At 48.6% G+C, this 21,369-nt stretch overlaps 1 protein-coding gene across 1 annotated transcript in view; it reads right to left on the bottom strand.

Moving 5' to 3' along the window:
• Positions 1-21,369, bottom strand: part of LOC146822728 (NFX1-type zinc finger-containing protein 1-like) — a 1,573,298-nt gene that overhangs the window by 824,590 nt on the left and 727,339 nt on the right. The window contains exon 10 of the mRNA XM_085606923.1: positions 14,832-14,975. Coding sequence (XP_085463049.1) covers positions 14,832-14,975 — 144 coding nt within the window. The remainder of the gene's footprint in view (positions 1-14,831; positions 14,976-21,369) is intronic.

The raw sequence follows: 21,369 nt of genomic DNA, 5'->3' as shown, positions 1-21,369 counted from the left end.
CGGGAACAGCATCACTGTGCCACCCCCTATCGTCAGGGCTCCCAATTTCCTTGTTTCCCGTAGGATCACGTCCCGGTCCCGGTAGTTGAGGAGGCGAAACAGGAAAGGACGCGGCCGGGCTCCAGGGACAGGTCTCCGCATCGGTACTCTGTGCGCCCGCTCCACCACGAACTGTGGGGAGAGCACTCCCGGGGGCAGGATGTCCCGCAGCCAATCTTCAACAAACTGCTCTGGTCGTCGCCCTTCCTCGCCCTCCACCAGGCCCACAACTCGTATGTTCTGGCACCGAGAGCGGCCCTCCGCATCCTCCGCACGGTCCTCGAGAGTGTTAACGCGGTCCATCAGGTCCTGCAAGGTGGCAGAGTGATTGCGCACTATCGGCTGCACGTCCAGTAGCGCCTGACTGTGACCGGCAACGGTGTCCGCCAGCTTGCGATGGTCGGCGTGGAGCAAGGTGAAGTCAACCGTGACTTTGTCAATCCGGGACTCCAGGGAGGTTCGAGTTTGTTCCAGCGTATTACCCAGTCGGTCGACCGCTGCCAACATGGCGTCCATTTTGGCTTCCAGGGTCGATGCAGGCGGCGCCACAGTCCCAGCAGAGCGCCCCGGCGCCACGTCAGGGCCTTCCGCCCTCATCCTGGTCTCGACCTGCTTGTTCCGAAGCCGCCCCATGGCCAGTTGCTGCGCCGATGGCATTCAGAGGGCTCAGTGGTGCACGAGGCCGACCGGGGCTCCAGGCACCTCCAGACGTCGATATCAAAGGGGCCCAGTCCCACTGTCACGAGTCGGGCCAATGCCAGGGGCGTCAGGGCGCAGGGCAGCGCCACCGGCGGGGGAGGCGCGCCGCGAACCATGGGCAACCGATAATCAAGGTCCACCAGGCCGCACTCCGCCGAGTCCGCAACGGCCACCCCAACGCGTCCAGCAGCAGACAAGCGGTCAGCTCCCCAGGCACCTCACTCTGATCCCGGCCGATCAGCGCAGTTTGTAGGGCCACAGCACGCCCGCCAGGGTCGCCTCCGCCACCACAACAGTCCTCTTCACCCCCAAGGAGCAGCAGCCAAGCGCTCACCAGGTGCCCGTCCACAGCCTCACAGCCAGAGGGGGGTCTGCCACACCAGGTCACTCACCGGGCTTCCGGGCGCCGCAGGCTCCATGTCCGCCCCCATCTCCTCCAGCCGTCATGGCCGCCACCGTCGTCCTCCGCAGCAGGCTTCTGCAGGCTCGGTGTGCTGGGACAGGCAGGGTCACGACGTAGCCGAGCGCCAGTCACCCTGTGTACCGTCGCTGCAGGGGAGTCCCTCGCGAGTCCCCAGTCCTCCCGCTGACGGCCTGCACCTCGCCGCACGGCCCAGCCGCCTCGTGGCAAGCCGCGGTGTCGGGTGATTCCCGCGGCCGAACGACGCCTCCAGTGCTCCCCGCACCGCTCGCCAGGCAGGTCCCCAAGGGGGCGGCACGCAGTCAGAGGCCGCCCCCGTCTTCTCTTCGGGCCCCACAGGAACGCCGGGGCTTCACGGGCAGGAGCAGGCAGCTTCGGCAGCCCCGTGGCACATCCCGGGCAGGAGAATTGGAGGAGAATGGCTCCGTTGCTCGGGAGCTTCACTCGGGCACAGCCATCTTGGCCGCGCACCCTCTAGCGCCCCTTAAAGAGATCATTATATGCGGGCTCCAGTTCCCTGTCAAAGTGTGCTATATTTTCCTTTACCTTATTTCAAAAAATGCACCACAATAAAACTGTGCAAATTTAAGAAAGCAGGGGCTACTTCATCTAAGATTGGCATTTGGCAAGAAGAATGGACGGTGAAAGCTAAAGTTGCTTCCTGAAAAATACCTTGCGCCATGGCACTTCTTTTTACACAAATAAAGCACTGAATTACAGGGATAAAGATCCCTTCTATAACCACTTCCCAAAGTGCTACAGAACCAAAGGATTAAGAAGCACAGCAAAAGGCATGGGAGTAATTTGATTAGAGAAATTTCCAGTTTTTAAGTGTCTGCATGCTGCGCTCTGCAAGAATACACAAATTTTTGAAGACACTATATGTATTTCTCATTTCACAGTCATACCCGGAGACAGCTCAAAATAAACACAGATCCATACTTTGAGAAGGAAAATGTTACTTACCCTGTAAGGATCTGTTTGTGGCATGTAATGCTGTAGACTCACATGCTGTGCATACTCCTGCCATCTAGTGTTGGGCTCGGATCTGTGAAAGTTATTTTTCTTTGAAGAATTCTTCTCGAGTACAGAGGTACTGCCTCTCTCTTTTTTTTGCAAAGTGCATGGTCATCGACTCCACTGTTCTCCACACGGCGTGTGAGGATGACGCTGGAGGAAAGGGATACAGGACAGAGAGGGATAGAAAGATGACCATGCAAGAGAGGTAAGATGGAATGATAAAGGTAAGATGGAGTGATAACTGGAATGATAACTACCCAAGGACTCCCGGAAGGAGGGTGGGTGGCTTGGTGCATGTGGATCTACAACAATACATGCCACAAACAGATGCTTACACTGTAACATTTTCCATGCAAATCATGCATAGCTGTAGATGCGCACGCTGTGCATAGGCTATAAAGCGGTCCTTTAAGTGGTGGCTAGCCTATGGATGTTGCAGAAGACTGAAAAAGGGGGAAAATACATCAGTGTGATAACATTTAGTGAAACTATGTGGTGTAGACCAAGTAACTGCTTTACAAATGTCTGCTATGGGGATGTTCACTAGGAAGGCTATGTAAGCCCTTTTTTCCTAGTGGAGGGGGCTAATGGAGGAGCAGGCAAAACCCTTTTAGCTTTTGCGTAACGTGTCTTGATGCATTTAACTATCCATCTCGCTATACCTTATTTTTTTTTCAGAAAAAGCAACACATAGTTGTTGAGTTTTCCAGAAAGGGCTTCATCCTGGCCACATAGTAGATTAAGGCTCATCTGACTTCTAAGGTATGAAGAGCCCTTTCACCAACTGAGTCAGGTTAAGGAAAGAAAATTGGGAGTTGTTAGAATGTGGGTCTCTAGTTGGCAAGGGTTTGCACCTTTGTCCAAGTAGGGACCCTTCCTTCTAGTCAGGGTAAGGGAGTTACACTCCTAAAATAACAACTGCTCACCCCCTTGGTAGCTTGGCACGAGTACACAGGCTTATCTTAGAGGCAGTGTGTAAAGCACTGCACATAACCACATTTGCACTACAAATGGACACCACACCATGCCATATTTTTATATACTTAAGACAAGACCAAAAACGATATAAATCAATAATACAGTACTTAGAATTCTTCAGTACCCAAAATAAACTTGAAATAAAGTTCATGAAGTCTGGGGCTATCACGGCGCCGTGAACAAATTCCAAACAGTTCTGGCTGACCGCGGCGTCACGGGCCAGCTACGGTGTCGGGAAGACCTGCAAAACAGTACCTTTAGAAATGCAGGGCATCGAAGACCTCTTGATGAGCCCCGAAAGGCGACGTCTGCAGGCTTCTGTTTCGGAGGTCGGTGCAGGAGTCGTCGGCCCCTGGAAGTCACACGCATTGCAGATCGAACTCCTCGCAGTGGAAGTAGGGAATGCTGGCGTCCTCAGGCTTCGGGTGCTGCGGTGCGAAGAGCAGCGTGCGGTGCCCTCAGGTCGCAGCGCACGCAGTGGCTCGGTGACGGTCGTCCAGCGGGGTCGGTGAGACCAGGGCTGCAGTGCGAAGTGAAGTGGTGCTCATTGCGGTGCTGGCAGGTCACGGTGCAAGCAGCCTCGTTATCACTGCTGAAGCACTGTCGTCGGCTGACTAACTGGAGTCGATGGCGCCGCGTCGGTAGGCCAAGGCTGCGGTGTGGGATGAGGACGGTGCATCATGCAACTTACGAGCAATGCCCTTGAGCCACGGTGAAAGCAGAGGCGTCAATGTCGATGTGGAGCAGTGGGGATACTAGGGCGACGGTGTGAAGCGAGGAAGTGCGGAGTGCGGTGCCCACAGGTCACGGTGCAAGCAGCAGCTCGGTGGCAGCGTCAGATGGCGGCGTCGGAGAGACCAGGGTTGCAGTGCGGCATTGGGGCGGTGCCCTCTGCGGTGCCTTCAGGACACGGAGTCGGCAGCAGCATCGTAGACGGAGTCGGGTTGCTTTTCTTTTGTTCCAGAAAAAACACACAGTCCCCAGTGCTGATGCATAAGAGCTTAAAGTCTTTGCTGTTCCTGAGACTTCTTGAACAGGGGGCAAGCTCTACCTCAAGCCCTTGAAGAAACTAAATAAAGAAGTTGTAGAAAGTTCCAGTCCAGTCCTCTCACTGACCAAGATAGAAGCAGCCACTGCAGGTCAACACAGCAAAGCACTCAGCAAAGTGGTTGTTACTCCTCACAGCTTCTCCAGCTATTCTTCTTGGAAATCTTCTTGGTCAAGTCAAAAAGCTTTATTTCGATAAAATAATATCATAAAAGCATTAATGTGCAAGCATATGAAGTGGAATACAATGGGGGGAGAAGGAAAGCTTGTTGGCACCAAGGTACAAAATATGAGAAGTTTAAAAAATGTAAATTATAAAAATCAGTTTAAAATATGTACGTTAAAACATTTTTGCAGTAAAAACATATTAAAAAAGAATTCATGATTTTGGATGTAAACATTTGCCCTAATGTTCCAAGACCACCCGAGAAATGTTGCCACTCCACAAACTAGTACTGGGCTAGTATCGGAGCGTAATATTCTCAGTGCAACCCGATAGTTCGACGTGCCCAGCAATCGACATACAGGTCCCAGCCATCGACTTCTTGGTTTTGTGTAGGCTGGGCATTCGAACATGATATGTGCCGTATTTTCCATCAACCCGCTACAACTCAAACAGGTAGGCGGAGTTTGATGGGGTGGGTTCCATTTGTTCATGTACACGCGGGTTGACAGTATATCAAGTCTAAATTGGATGTACAGAGATCTATCTCTGGGCTTCTGTACAAAGTCTAGATACGGCTCGAAGCTGACAACCAGTTTGTGCATAAAGAAAGCTTCGGTCAGGCTGCCTATATCAGTACTACTGGATTCCTGGGCGTCTATCCATGTCCAATACGCTTTCTTCAGAACTGTCTTACTCAAGGTAGCACCTTGGTCCCAGACTTCGCTAAGGCCCAGTGACAGAAAGGACTTCTTAATGGAGCGTAGCCAGGGGATTTTGTGGGACCCCGGGGAGTTTATTATTTCTCTTAAGCCCTCTGTGTACTTCGCTAATTCAGGGGTGCGCCATAGTCGAACCCAGAAAATCAAGGGACGTAATCTTGCCATATCTTTTATCGTGTGTCTGCCCAGATCTCTAAAAAGGGGCTTGAGTGGCGTTCCCCTCGGGAGTGAAAGCAGCTCTCTCATGAATTTGTTTTCAGACCTGGAGATGTCCTCGAGATTGTCAAACTCCCAGAGTTCGGCTGCATACAATGCCGAACCTACAGCTTTGGCCTGGTAAATCACCAACGCGGGAGCGATTGGTCTACTGTATGAAGTGCGATGTTCTTTGCTTATTGTTCCCGCTACCCGTTTATGGCTTAACAGCATTTTGTCTATATGGGGTCTCCAGCTCAATCTGTCGGAGATTCTTATACCGAGATAATCAAATGTTTTGACAATCTCGAGGGGAACACCATCAAGCCTAAAAACAACATTAGATAGTTTTCGTGAGTTAAATGAGAGAAGCTTGGTTTTTAGGGTGTTAATGCTCAGGCCTCTCTGGGTACAAAACAAATAAAACCTGTCCAGGAACTTTTGCAATCCTACTGGGGTTTTAGAGATTAGCAAGGTGTCGTTGGCGAATAATAGAGTAGGAACTCGATCACCCGCCAATGTCGGGGCGTCAGCAGGGACATCTTGTAGAAACTTCACCACCCCGTTGACAAACAAGGAAAAAAGAGTGGGAGCCAACACGCAGCCCTGCAGAACTCCTCTGTTTACAGGGATTTTTGCAGTCTTCTGGGCCTGGGTGCCCCACCTCACCTGGGCATAATTCCCTTCATGTAACCGAACCAAGACGTCAAGGACAGTAGGGGGGCAAACCCAAGTCCCTCAAGACCTGCCATAAGCGATCGCGAGGGACTAGGTCGAAGGCGGTCTTTAGATCTATAAACGCCAGATGGAGACTACCCTTGCCAATCAAGACCACCTTCCAATATAAAAGAAGAAGTCTAAAGACCTGGTCGATGGAACTTATATTAGGTCTAAAGCCTGCTTGGTAGTGGGAGAGGATGTCATTCTCATTAACCCATGAAAGGATTCTTTCTAGGAGGACCCTGCCAATGACCTTCTGGCCAGCGTCAATGAGGCTGATGGGTCGATAGTTGGCAGGGTCCTCTCTAGAACCCTTTTTGAATATTGGGATCACCTCGGCTCCCTTCCAAGATTCAGGGATAGAGGACCCCTTAAAAAGGGCGATGAAAAAGATGGCAAAATACTTTGCCCAATGTTTGGGGTCCGATCTATACAAGTCGCCGGGAAGACCATCAGGTCCGGGAGCCTTTGCTGGGACTATTTTGTTGATAGCAATCTCAACTTCCGCCTCTGTGAAAGGATCATGTCCCTCGGAAGAAGGAGTAGTCATTGTGGTAGGTGCAATGATCCGGGGGCTTTGAATGTCCTCCCCCGAGTAGAGGTTCTTAAAATGATCGAACCACTCCTGGCTCGTGATATGGTTTGGGATGACATCGGGGTCACAACCTCTAGTGTTTACAGGGATTCCAGAAGGCGTATCCGTCTTTGGCCAGGCTCGCGGCCTTGAGAGCCAACCAACGGGATTCATCCCAAGCTTGCTTGGCTCCCAAAACTGCCTTTCTATGTTCTTTCCTGGCAAATCGGATTTGGTGACAATCACGATTTTTGACAGCGAGTATAAGATTATTCTTTTTTTGTCTACACTCGGTGTTATACCAAGAGGCTGGGGCTTTATGCCTGGTGGGATTTCTATGTGGGGTAGGTCTTTGTAGATGTTCCCAGCCCTAAGATACCCATCTATATCATCGCTTACTGCCTGGAGTTCCGTAATTTTATTTAATAAAATCTCCTTAATAGCAGAAAGTTTCTGATCATCAGAGGAGATTTTAGCCCATTTGAGGTGTCTTTTGGAGTTTGATGGAATAACTTCCTTAGTAGACATAGTGGGTCTTGTGTCAGAACTCAACGGGTCGGAGCACCAAGGGCTCTTTAAGGTCAAATTCAAGGGGTTATGATCGCTGTCGACGGTGGGGGTTATGGCCAAGTCCACTGCATATGGCCACAATCTACGGTCGATCAGAATATAATCGATCCGGGAAGGGCTAGAGACTCTATTAAAAGTAGTGGCGCCGTGGATGTCAGATGGTAGGCGACCATTAGCAGCTCTCAAGCCATATTCGAGAGTTAATGCGTTCAGTTGAATTGCCATTTGGGTCCATTTCTTTATTGGGAATAGTAATAGAGGAGGTATGCCCCATTGGGCATCCTCAGACTCTGTTTCCAGGAAATCTTCGGAAGCCAGGGGTTCATAGGTGCAATTCAGGTCACCAGCTACCAGGATGAATGCGTCCGGTGGGCAGGAGGAGAGGGCATCTCCCAGGGTTGTAATGGTCTGCGACTTGCAGCCACCGCGGGTGCCACGAATATAGACATTAAATAACCCAATGGTGTGTCCGCCCCTTGGTCCTCTCAGGGACAATTGAATCACATCTGGTGACACGATAGAAAACTTGGGAGCCCTACAGACAGTAGCAATATTCACCCAAATTATAAGTCCTCCAGAAGGACGCCCTCGCCCAGTAGATATAGCAGGAGCACAAAAACAGGTGTAACCAGATTTGTGCAAAGGAACCAAGCTCCAGGTTTCTTGGAAAATACATATATCAAAAAGATCAATGTATTGGTTCCAATCGGGGAGAGAAAGTTTGTCTTTAAGTCCAGCTATATTCCAAGAGATTATTTTAAGTTTGTTATCCGGTGGATGAGGGGGTAGGGTGGGCAAATGGGGTGATGGAAACTCTATCTCTAGGTCCCCAGGATTGAAGGCAACAATGTTGACAGGTTCACAGTGAGTCAATTCTACAGAAACACTAAGAGAGGCACAACTAGATGTAGACAATTTTTTGGGTAGATTGGTAACGGGCGTTAGTCAATCAATGTTATCAAGAAAAGATTTCCCGTTTTCCATTGGATCTAAGATCCTTCCCCTGGACCTAGTTATTTCAGAAGGTGTGAGAGGAAAGCGCCTGAATTGTATAGAGGACGAGTCTGGAGAGGATGATCTAAACTCAAGTGCTAGAAGGCCCTCGGCCACTGGATAGCTAGCCAGGGTTAGCTCAATTGTATCTGAGTTGTTGTCGGCCGATCGTCGTCTATAGCCTCTGATTATATCTTCTCTTATTAAAGAGCGGCAACCCCTAGTATGGAGAATCCAGTGGGTAACCTTGTTTTTTAATGATTCCTCATCCTCGCGCCCATTTGCCTTGGGGACGTAAACCATATAGACCGTAGGATTGCCATTGGCTTGGAAGGTTTGTACTTTGTGTTGTATTTGAGTTGGGGAGGGAACGAGTACTCTGTGGGGCAGAATAGATGGCCTAGAGTTGTTATGAGAGGAGGGAGCCACTCGAGGCTTCGATGGAAGGATGCCAGGAGTGGCCCCAACTCTAAGCAAGGATTTGGGGTCATTCCTGCGGCAAGAAGATAAAGCGGCAGGAGTGGCCGTGTTACTATCGAGACTAGAGTTAGCTATTTGAATGTGTTTGGAGGTAAGGTGGGGAAGAGGATTATCAGTATGAATATTCGGGGAGGTAAGGTGTTTTTGGTTAACAATAGACATCAACTCCGTAACTAATTTCCTCAGCTCAATAATTTCTTGCTTTAGTACATCAATGCTGTCTATGAGTTGCCCCACACTGTTTTTCCCCCCATCGGGTTTCTCTCGAATTTCCCCTACTTTATCCTTCAAGGCCCTATTTTGGTTTTCTAGGTTTGTGGGTGGGTTAGTTGGTACAAACACATCATGGTTATCAGCCAGTACCGCATAGCGATTGTTATAAACAATAACAGTGGGATCAAGAGGAACAGAGTTCACCGCAGGAGAAACAGGAAATGATGTATCTGGGGTTGGTGAAGAGTTACTAATATCACTCGGCCAGTCCTCAATCTCAGCAACTGTTTGACAAGAAAGGGTTTTCCGGAACATTTGAGGGATAGTGATGGTACCAACATAGTTTTTAATAGTAGATGTGTTGTTTGCAGGGGATCGAGGAGGTGCTTTCTCCAAGATGAGTTCGCAATCATTCACCAATGTGGCTATGTGGTCCAATGTGGTGTCAGATGGTGGTTTTTTCCTCTTGGCTACCCCCTCACTACAAGTTGTGGACCCTCCATTGGCATCAAGTAATTTTCTTTTTCCCATCACAAAAGATACTAGTGATAGGGATACACTAGAGCCAAAGTACAAAAGTGACAGTGCAAGGGCAATGTTAATCACACTAGACTAATGTAGGATATCAGTAAATGTCCACGTGGAAAATTAAAGTACCTTTTGGTCACTTGTATGAGCTCCTCCTCGCAACAGCCATGGGCGCAAATGGTGCAGAGCAAGGCAGATAAGGGGGGTAGCCCGGCCCGGCCAACTCCGGCCCCTGACGGCCACAGACGGCCCGCCCTTTGCCCGGGCTTAGCCCGGCGCCGCCCGCGCGCGGCCCGCGATGCGGGAGGCGCTAGCAGCAATTAAAGGTTCCCCGGTAGCAGGGGGCGGGGCCTCAGGTGTTCGCTCAGCCCCTCGGGCTCCTGGGGCAAGAATTGCTGGTGCTGTCAGCTGCGCCGGTCCCGCGCTTGAAACGAAGCGTCTCCCTTCTTGGTCCCAAAAAGTTCTAAAGTTTAGGGGTTTGGGCCCCACTTTCTATAGCCCAAAATCATTTGTCCTCTCAGGCAGAGAGTGTCTGTGCCCAGCCAGAACCAGTTCTGTCCTCTCTGGTGCAGCTTCCTGGCAGGAGGGGGAGACAGCATGGTCAGAGGCAGACCAGGTCCATTCAGGTGAAAGGAAATCTCCTCCCCCTAAATGCAGCCCAGGTCTACCCAGCCAATCCCTGACCTATCTAGACTCTCTGGAGCCACTGCTCCTCCCCAGCCCCTGTCATCCCAAAGCCAGACAGTCAATCCACAAACCCAGCAGAGGCACACTGGATAACTGAGCAAGAAAATACCTACTTTCTTAAATTGGTATGTTCAAACACAGAATGTAAAAATCACCTTTACTAAAAGATGCATCTTAAGATGCAGAGTACAGGCATACTAAACTTTATTTCTCTACCTTGTTCCCAGGGGTAGGTATGTTTATAAGATGTTATATACAAACTCCCCATTCTGTCCTATGGGAACCGGTAGCCTTGCAACAGTGAAAAACGGAATTGGCAGTAATTCACTATCAGGACAGGCCAAACACACCAGGGCATGTCCTACCTTTCACATACACTGCACCCTGCCCACAGGGGTACCTTGGACCTACCTTAGGGGTGACTTACATGTAATACAAGGGAAGGATAGGGCCTTGCAAGTGGGTGCACTTGCCAAGTCAACTTGGCAGTCCCACACTGCAGACAGACTCTGCAATGGCAGGCCGGAGTTACATTTATAGGCTGCTTGTGTGAGTGGCATAATCCCTGCTGCGAGCCCACTAGCAGCTTTTGATTTACAGGCTCAGGGCACACACAGTGCACTGTACTAGGGACTGACTAGTAAATCAAATCAGCCATTCATGGAAACACCAATCCATAATAACAATTTACTACAGTAGCACCTGCAGTTCAACACCGAACAGCAGTGAGAAAGTGCGCAGAGATATTAAGCCAGCAAAAACCGGGAGGTCAGAAAGCACAAAGTCAGGGGAAACATGCCAAAAGATGCCAAGACTAACAGGAGTTCTATAGACTGGTTTAGGTGGAAAGGAGAAATCACCTCAGGAAAACATTTAGGGTATGTTCGAAGGACAACCCTATATCGATGAACCTGAAAGAAAGGTTCTTGTAAGGTTAAGCTTTGAAGCTCTCTGACACGTCTCAATGATGTGATAGCCACTAGAAAAGATACATGCCAAGAGAGAAATTGCAATGTACATGACTGAAGGGGCTCAAAAGGGGCACCTATAAGTCTTGTGAGGACAATGTTAAGATTCCATGCCAGAGGCACCCGGAGAGGTATCACTCTTTTGAGTCCCTCCAAAAAAAGCTTCACCGACTGGAATCCAGAAGAGAGAGACACAATGCCTATTTTGGAGATAAGCAGCCATGGCAGTCAAGTGCTGCCAAATGGAGGTGAAGGCTAGTCCACATGTTTGACAGTGTAGTAGATAACAAACGATGTTCTGAATGTTGGCGGCTAAGGGGTCAGTCTGGTTTGGTAGGCAGTAGCAGACAAACCTTTTCCATTTGGCAGCATAGCAGACATGCGTGGAAGGCCTATGTGCTTCTTTAAGTATATTCATGCATTCAGGAGGTAAATTCAGGTACCCAAACTCTAAGACCTCAGGAGCCAATCACAAGGTGCCTGATTTCTCCATGGTTCTGCATGAGACGGTCCGGTCCTATTGGGAAACCTCTCATGCGAAACTACCGAAAGCTCTATGAGAGTGGTGAACCAGTGTTGTCTGGCTCAAGTGTGAACACCAGGGTGAGGTTGAGGGAGGACTGCTGCTGCCTCTGAACCATAAAAGTAAAGAAGGAGAGAGGTGGAAAAGTGTAGGCAAATATCCCTGACCAGTTAATCCATAGTGCATTGCCCATGCACAGCGGGTGTGGGAATCTAAAGGCCGAGTTTGGGCATTTTGCGTTTTCTGCCGTGGCGAAGACGTCCATGTCCGTAGACATCCAGGGCTAGAGGTATCGGAGGAGGACTCCTGGGCAAAGTTCCCACCTGTGGACTTGTCACTGCATCCAGCTGAGGAGGTGTGCAAAGTTATTGTCCACTCCCAGGAGGTATTCCGACATCAGATGGATCCTGCAGTGGAGAGCCCAGAGGCAGATGGACTGTGCTAGCTGAGAAAGCTGGGAAGAGGTAGTGCCTCCCTGCTCCTGTATGTAGTACATGGCTGTAATGTTGCCTGTCTGGACGAGGACTGTCTTTCCCTCTCTGTGGAGAAGGAAGGCCTCGAGGGCAAGATGGATCGCTAATAGCTCCAGATAGTTGATGTGGAGGTCCCTGTGACTGGGATCCAACTCATTTTGGACAGTCAGGTTAAGTAGATGTGCCCTCCCACAGCCCCAACAGGCCCACTGAGTGATCTGTTTTTTGCAATGGTAATCTGCAGAAACAGGTCGAGGAAATGCCGCTCCTGCAACCAATTGTTGGAGTTCTACAACTGCAGAAAGCAATGAGTCTAACAGCAGATCAACACTAGATCTTTCCAATGACTCTCTGCCTGAGACTATTGATGCAATGAGCATTCCTGCAGTGGGCACGTATTGTCACGTACCTGAAGCAGTCAACCGCTCTACCCGTCCCGCCGCCAACGAGCGCAGCGTGGGTGAGACAGGCCGCGGTCTTCCAGAGGCTCTGCACGCACTGGAGTGTGAAGGGCGCGTCCAGTTCCATCTAGACCCACCAAAGAACTACCACTCCCATCGGGTCACGCGAGGAATCGCGCGTGCGCCCCGTAAGTGACGACATGGCGTCCCAGAGGGCTACGTAAGCCGCTCACAAGGAGGAAGACGCCGCAGATTATTCGAGCAGGTTGGCGATCCTGCGGTTCTTGGTGGTGCGGTAAGGGTGTCACGGACACCACCAGCTTCTGAACTAATTGCTGGTATATAGCGTAACATGCGCAGTTTACTGAGACCTTAGGACATCATTTCTGCTAAAAGTATCTTGGGAGCTATTTTGCCTTATCTGAAACAAATGTTCTTGAAGAAAGAAGATTAAGGGGTCGATTGATAATTGTGTTACCAGGATAAAGTACTGTTGCTTATCTACCAGGTAGCTGCCGGAACAGTTCCAGGTCCGTATTCCTGGAGTATGCCTTCGGCACATTTATAGTGGGTGACAGAAACCACAAACATTCAAATAACACGGCAGCAAGAATGCGAGGATTGTGTGTGACGTAACACGCTAAGGTTTTGAGACAAGGCGACCAAAGTGAGGAGTGAGTGTGACGTAACATGCTAAGGTTTTGAGACAAGGCGACCAGAGTGATGAATGTGTGTGACGTGACACACTGATAATTAGAGACAAGTAAACCAGAGAAACTTGAATGAATGTAACAGAGCACTTTATTTACCCATGCGCATGCTTTTTGCTTCATTTGGGAGCTATAATAGTGGTGTGTGTTTTGTTGCCCATTTTATAGCAGGGGGCAACAGGGAGTGGTGGAGGTTGCACCTTCCGCCCTTGTGAAGCACGAACCAGCACGCACATGGTGAGTATCAAGATCAGCTGTTCAATAGGGGTGTACAGCCTAGGTGTATGCTATATGGATTCTGAGGCTTGTTTTCTGTTCTAGTACGCCCTTTCGAAACTTCAAAGAGTTGGTGAGCGATACCTAGCCCTACTACGGCATTGGAAAAGAGGTGTAAAGTCTTACAACACCTTTGAGAAACTTGACCCACGAAGATATTTATTTTCTTTACAGGTATGTTAGTAATAGGGACTCCCTAACAGAAAGGTGGATAGGAGGAGAGATAGGAGTACATGTGGTGTGATTATCTTTTTGTTTCCTTTACAGGTCTCCCTCCCCGCTGTCCACATCCTTTCCTTCCCCCGATTGACCACCTTAAGCTTCCGTGCCATTATGACATTCCGGAATTAAGGCTGTCAATAGGTGGACCCATTTGAGCAACGAGCCGATTCTGAGAGGCAACAGAAGGACTGACGACACGTATGTAATCTTGGGTTGAGCACTATGTCAATGCTGTAGGCCATCATGACTGAGAGGCACATGTCTGTCCGGACTGTTACCTGTTGATCTGGCTGAAAAAGAGGCAGCAATGCATGGAAAGACTGGACTATTGCCAGACCTCTGCATTGAGGATGGCTCCCAAGTAGGGTTGGATTTGGAGGGGTTGGAGAAGGGACTTTACAGCGCTGATGGTTAAGCTCAGTTCGTATAGCAGGTCTATAGTGGCTTCAGTGTGCACAAGGCACTTCTGTTGCTTTGCACTCTTTATCAGGCAATTGTCCAGATATGGGAATAAGTGGATGCCCTGTTTTCACATGTGCACATCTACCACTATGAGGCTTAATGAGGGCGGGACGGGTGGAAGGGAAAGAGGGCCTGGCAAGGAAGGACCCACCAGGGGCCGGAATCAACCAGGGAACCCTCCCCAACGAGAGTGAACATGTCACCCTATACGGGCGAAGGGGAAACATGATCAGATACAATACCGGCAGAGGCAGAGGAACCCTGAAGACTGAGAAAAACATTGCGGCGGCGGCAATACGGAGCACACATCTGAACTCAACAGCAGAAAGAAAACAATCTAACGTTGGAGCCGATGACCATGTGCATTGCAAGCAAGAGGTCCAGACAAACTATATCATGACTCGAGAAGAATTCTTTGAAGAAAAACAACTTGCACACTTCTGGGACCAAAAATAGATGGCAGGAGTACGTGCAGCATGTGAATCTAGAGCACTACATGCTACAAACAGATACAGGGTAAGTAACATTTTCCTTCTCAAAGTATGGATCTGTGCTTATTTCGAGATGTCTCGAGGCATGACAGTGAAATGACAAGTCAATTTACTGCTTTCAAAAATTTGTGTTTTCTGGCAGAGGCCAGAAAGCATACAGCATTTGCATCTACAGCCACACATGCCCCAAACACAACAATTACAATAAGAAAATTAATGATTGAGCTGTTTACCTGTTATTGTTTTGATACCCTACCTGTGCTGATAGTAGACTTTCAAAGTGCTTGTCTGAAATATACTTTTCCAAGATACTGTCTTCAAGTATCCCTCTAGTAGCAGCTTGCAGAGAGGCTGCTTTATCGCCAAATACTTGTTCAATGCTGCTTTGTTCTTCTTTTAGCTGGTAATTATGGGACAGAAAAAAAGAATAGTTAAAACGGTCATGTGAAACACTTTGCCTGAGGTGTTTAAAGATATATTACCACAATCAAATACAGTGCTAAAACAAGAACAAACAGAGAAATAACACGTCTGAAGTTTGGAGAATTATCATTGTTTTCATTTGTGTGATAAATCAAACCTACAGGAAAAGCAATGTCACCCATATTAAGAAGTATTTGCACACAATTTTAAACACAAGTTTGATAATTTATGTAAAAATGCACAGCCCTGCATTTACAAATGGCTCATTTTAAGAGCAGCAAATGCGATCTGTGGTGTTGTGAGTACGAGACCTCTTCCAGTGTGTGGGAATAAGGCATGTGAACAAATGCACAATGGAGGACAGGATGGACCCAAGTACGAATTGCCACATTTGAAAGCTGCCTTTGAGCGTGCCAAGGAGCTGGCTAACTAAATAGGGGATGTGCCGCCTGTAGGGTACATTACTTTCATAAAGACTAATTTATTGTCAGATAAACAACAGTTTCTTTCGTGCACCTTTGAAGGTGTAGATGTGCTTGTATGCAGAGTAATTCAAAAATATATATCTGACGTTCAACTTGTCCTCACCAAGTACTAATAGTAGATATGTCTAACCTTGTGTGAAAAATTCAATAGGAAAATGCTACTTGCCAGTATGCATCTGTTCAAGGCATGTAGAGCTGTAGATTCGTATACTTGTGCATAGATCACCATCTGGTGTTGGGTTCGGATGTTTGCTCTTTGTTTTTGTCTTGGAAGAAGACTTTTGTAGTCACGGGGTAGGTGACTCCTCCTTAGGACTATACTTGTGCATAGACTATACAGCAGTTATCTTCTTAGCGGTGGCTACCTGTATCTGTTGCAGTGGTTTGAAAAAGTGTTCTTAATACAGCCTGGCCCACAGTAGCTTGTTGTTTTGTTTTCAAGTCTACACAATAGTGTTTTGCGAACGTGTGTGGTGTAGACCAAGATGTCATCTAGGGGGATGTTCCCTAAGAATGCCATAGATGACCCTAGTTTACGTGTGGAATGAGCTCTAGGGGGAATGGTTAAGGTGCGATTGGATTTAGCATAGCATATTTGGATGCATTTAACAATCAACTTGCAATCCCTGTTTTTGAGATAGGATTGCCTTTATGAGGTGAGGAGAAAGCCACAAAAATTTTTTAGTCTTTCAAAAGGATTTAGGGGCATATTATCAAGCATGGAGTTAAAATTATCGCCGCTTTCGCGTCAGAAAACTGCCGCTAAAGCGGCGATAATGGGCTTGATAATATGCACTTGAGAATTCCAATAGAAGCCCATATTGTCACCAAAACATGGGCTCCTTTGGGAATTCTCAAGGGCATATTATCAAGCCCATTATCGCCGCTAATTTTAACTCTGTTTCTTGATAATATGCCCCTTTGTTCTTTCAATGTAGTAAAGTATCTCTATTTTTACGTCTAGCGTGTGAAGAGCCCGTTCTGCTACTCAGTCTGGTAGAGGGAAACACACTGGGAGTTCTGCAGACTGGTTAAGGTGGAAAGCAGAGACGACTTAAGGTAGAAATTTTGGGTTAGTCCTAAGAACCACTTTGTTATGCTGGATTTGGAGGAATGGTTCTTGTATGGTTAATGCCTGGAGTTCACTGACTGTTTTTTGTAACATATTCTTATTGACATTTTCAAATTTGTAATACCGTACATCATTCAAGTCCGTCCAATAATTATGGCATAAAGTACAGTATGCAGTATCACACATCAGCTGTAGAACCTGCCGTAGAATTGGTAGAAAGATGATGTGATCAAGTACGAGACAATGTGTGTAACCTAGGGGTTCGGATGGATAATATGTCACTTTAACTGGGGTGTAACACAGGTGGAAACTAGGGGAAGGGCATGCAAGTTCACCTCCGGACCTCGTAACCGAGTGCACGGGCTGTCGTGTGGGTGTAGCGCCTCAATGATTTGTGCTTGGACCTCCTCTTAGGGTTGACCGGCAACCGTAATTGTATGTACTATCAGGCTGTTTGGGACATCTCTATCGGGGCCAATGGAGTGAGTGTGTCGTCTGTAGGGTCCACGCCAGGGGTCCACTGCTTGAATCGATATAACAACATGGTCCATTCCATAGATATAGGGTTCTTGCGGACCCCTCTCACCTCCTCCTCCCGCAATGTCTCCTCCTCTGCTGCCGCCCATTTATGTGTCGCTCCCACCCAAGCTGCCAGTGGAGGGCCGGTGGGGGATCGCCAGTGCATGGCGATGCTGCGTTTGGCCAATAGCATCGCAAGGGAAAGAAAACGAGTCTGCACCTTGTGTTGCTTACGTGCCCGGAAGATCCCCAGGGCGCTGGCCTCCCACGTGTTCATAGAGGTAATCCCTGTAAGGTCACCCAGAGCAGTGTGAATGTGCTGCCAAAAAACTCGAATGACGGGGCAACTCCAAAACATGTGTCGGAAATCTGCGTCCTGCGCGCGGCATCCGGGGCAAAGAAACTGTGTGTCAGGGTAGAAACGTTGGAGGCGTGCTGGTGTTAAATAAGCTCTGTGAAGTATGTAGTATTGAATGTTCTTGAAGCGTGCGTTTCTAGACACCTTCTTGGGGTACTCTAGAGCCCTCTCCCACTCCTTCTCGTGAAGTACGCGCCCAATTTCAGTTTCCCATGTGGCCCGCAAGGTCTCTAGCGGTCTAATGGTCAGCTCTCGTATGGCCTTCTAGAGCCATGTAGTGAGATGGCGACCCGTTCCCATGTGTAGAATCGTGTGAAGGACTGGATGTGTGCGCGGTTCCCCCCCTGCAAGGTCTTGATATGGCCGGTAGCTATCTAGTAGTTGACGGTGAAGCAGGAACTGCCCTGGGGGCAGGTCGTAGTCATCCACAAGATTTTGGAAGGGTCGAAGCTGCCCGTCCTCAAAAAGGGATTCCCGGTTGGGCCACCCCACCAGAGGGAGCAATGGGGAATACAACGGTGTCCCCGAAGACATGCGGTGAATTCTTTGCATGCACTTCCGCGCCACTGCCACCTGAAAGGGGTACGTACGTTTCGGCTTAGTGCCGGGAAACAGTAGGCGACGTATCTCTGGAACAGATATCCGCCCCGTTATGGTATGCGTTTCCACAGTGTATTTGTCTGCCGTCCAGTGAGACAGCCACTGTAGTTGCGCTGCTAAAAAGTAGGCCTCGAATGAGGGAGCGCCCAAGCCGCCCTGCGTAGTGGGCAACTGCAGTTTCTTCAGTCCTATTCGATGTCTAGCGGATCCCCAAATTAACGTACTAAGGAGGGAGTCCAAGTCCCGAAAAAAGGTTCTGGGAGGAATCACCTGTAGATTGGTGAAAAAGTATAATAATCGTGGGACCATAATCATTTTGGCTAATGCCACTCGTCCAATTGGGGCCAGCGGGAGGCTCCTCCAGAAGCTGACTGCAGCTCTAATGCCCGCTAATGCCCTACCATGGTTACCCTCGAAGATATCTGTTGGAGAGTGATAGAGACGAATCCCCAGGTACCGAGGGGCATCCGCACTCCAAGGTACGTGTTGGGTACCCAGTCTAATCTCCTGAGGGGGAAGGCCCGGGTGTAGTGGGTATACTGTGGATTTGTCCCAATTCACCCGCAGTCCAGAGGCCGCAGCGAACTCTGTCAAAGTCACCCATAGGGGCTGGAGTTCACTGACTGTTCTGAGAGAAATCACGTTTTGTCTTAAGAAATCACTATTTTTACAATTAGATTCACTTATGCTTGCACCATTTAAAGATGGTGCCCATAGAAGTGGTCATGTGTTTGCTTCAAACTGGAAGAGGGAGGGCGCTGACGTGCGTCCGTTTCAAGGCATTTATACAGACCCCGGGTGCTCAGAAGTAGCGAGCGCGGAGTGTAGAAGACAGACGCTAACCAGTTACCGGTAAGCGGTGAGGAGCGGCCTTGCGGTTGAAGTACAAGCTAGGTGGGATAAAGGGAGCCGGGACGCTAATGCTAGAAGTTGTCTCAGGCAAGAGGTTGTGGTTTATGTGGTCCGCTTCTAAGTTGGCATATCGAGGTGGATACTTTCCCTAATTGGGTTTCGCATGTGAGTGGAGTTAATCAGGGATTTCACTGCACATGAAATAGCCTTAATTTTTCCACCAGTGATTATGGTTTATGTATTTTATCTTCAGGTTGACAGAGAGCAACCGTGATAAGTAAGTTTTGGGTAGTGTGGACGCGTACACATACCCAGGAAAGGTGGCTGCTGGTATGCAAGGTGTGGGCAACCACCGGGTAAAAATTCAGTATATGTGAGCAATGAGTCAAACACGTAAACGCGTTGCGTGGAGTCATTTTTATCATGAGTTGTATCTAACTATGTGTTATGTGTTGTCTGTATCTATCGTCCCAAGGTACATTATTGAACTTACAGCGTGGCGAGGACTGACCCCTAGCCCTGAAGAAATTGCAGGAAATTTGTTAAAAGGCAATGAAACATGTTGGCTTTCCATAAAGAACTGATGGAGTGCGACAGTATGTCTTGTTTTTAAATTGAGCAAACACACAGCAGTGATTAAAATTGATGGTTGGGCCAGTGATTGGTTAGCTCGTTTTCAGTTTTGTGAAAGCAAGAATAAATCTTTTTTGCTTTGACAGTAGGGGGTCAGCGTTGGTAGGCACACGAATATCTTTCGTGGTGCGTGTTTTACCTTTTTTACACTTTCAATTCTTTTGAGCATATTTTTTCACATTTTCATTTTGGTTGTGGAGTCTTCCAATGATGATAATCGGAGCACAATGATGAGTACCAATCAGCAGCTCCTATGGTGGTGTTTCCGTGAGGTGCCTCCACTTCCTTCACACATTTTTTGTTGGACATGATGTGCTAAAAATCTGTGAGTGTGAGAAACGTATAAAACTTATCTATGTACAGTGGTCAGACCCACTTGAGAAAACCTTTTAATTAGGGATAGGAGCACCCAGTGCGCACAGCATCTATTAGCTGGTACCTAAGCAGCTGAACCAAGATGTGGTTTTGGGTATGCTCATGATGTTTATCCCGGTTTAGAGCAGGTTTCTGTTTATGATTATAGATGTTTGAGTGGAGGGCGACCTGCGCTATATCCCTCTGTAGTTCCTTTTGTGAGGGAGATTAAGGTAGCCAAACTCTAAGACTTCAGGTGCCAGATCGCAAGGTTGAGTTGATGGGGATCTGGATGCCTTATCTTTCTATGGTTCTGAATGAGAAGCTTGGGTGAGAGTTCCAAGAGGGTTGTGAACCATTGCTGTCGGGCCCATGTTGGAGCAATTAGGATCATTGTGAGGGAATGCTGTTTGAGTTTCCGAACCACTAGTGGAATGAGTGGGAGAAGCGGAAAAGCATAATCAAAGTTGCCTGACCAGTTCATCCATAGCACATTGCCTTTGGACAATGGGTGTGGATACCTGGATGCGAAGCCTGGACATTTTGTGTTTTGGTGTGTGGCTAACAGGTCTATTTCTGGGTGGCCCCACATTTGAAAGAATGGGAGCAGAACTTGAGGATGAAGTTCCCATTCGTTGATCTGCTGGTTTTTGTTTTGACTCTTTATTAGAGAGCAGAATGAGCTGCAGCGTAATAAACAGCTAAGCGCCTACAACCCAGTGATGGGCTGGCTACATAAATTGGTTAGCATTCAATATATGTGATAAAGGCAATATCTGACATCACACTTATGTTGAGTTACACAGCAAGTCACCTACAACCTAAACTTGGCCAGCTACATGCAGAGACTAATGTATTAAAGAAACGCTGTGATGGAGCTCCTTCACACTGAAAAGCAAATCAACTCTAATAGAAATAGAGAAACAAAGAAAAAAAGAACTAGAAAAAGAGAGGGGGAAAAGAGATAGTCTCCAAAGAGTCAATTGAGGGAGAATAAGGTGAGAGCAAAGGAGAGAAGGGGGGAAAGAGGGCTGGGGGGTGACGGGCGGCAGAGCGGTTGACATCATCAAAGCCCTAGACTGCAAAAGCGCGAACGCTATAATGTTGAGGGTCGCCAGTCAGCGGTGAGAGCATGCAGATCAGGGGCAGCGGCAGTCGCCGCGAGGCAGGAGTTAAGGGCCTGCATTTGTGGGGAAGATTGCGTCATCAAAGAGGCGGAGGGCCCTCAACCTCGGGGGTTTGAGACTAGCATATTCCAGTCGTCCTAAGTGATCCACCAGCGGACTCCACAGTTTGGTGAACCTGGCATCTTGATTTTGTAGTCGCGCTGTAAGAAGCTCCATCGCCACCGTGTGCCACAGGCGGGTAAACCATACGTTAATCGGCGGCGCCTCCGCTCGTTTCCAGTAAAGAGCAATAGTTTGTTTGGCAGCCCCCAGCATATGCAGGCTGAGGTGCCGGTCACGTCGGGTCGTGGCTCGCATGTTCACCGGCCGGA

This window comes from Triturus cristatus, chromosome 5_2, assembly GCF_964204655.1.
Source record: "Triturus cristatus chromosome 5_2, aTriCri1.1, whole genome shotgun sequence".
Lineage (NCBI taxonomy): Eukaryota > Metazoa > Chordata > Amphibia > Caudata > Salamandridae > Triturus > Triturus cristatus.
Note: the sequence above shows the minus strand (reverse complement) of the source record. Positions and strands in the feature narration are given on the sequence as shown.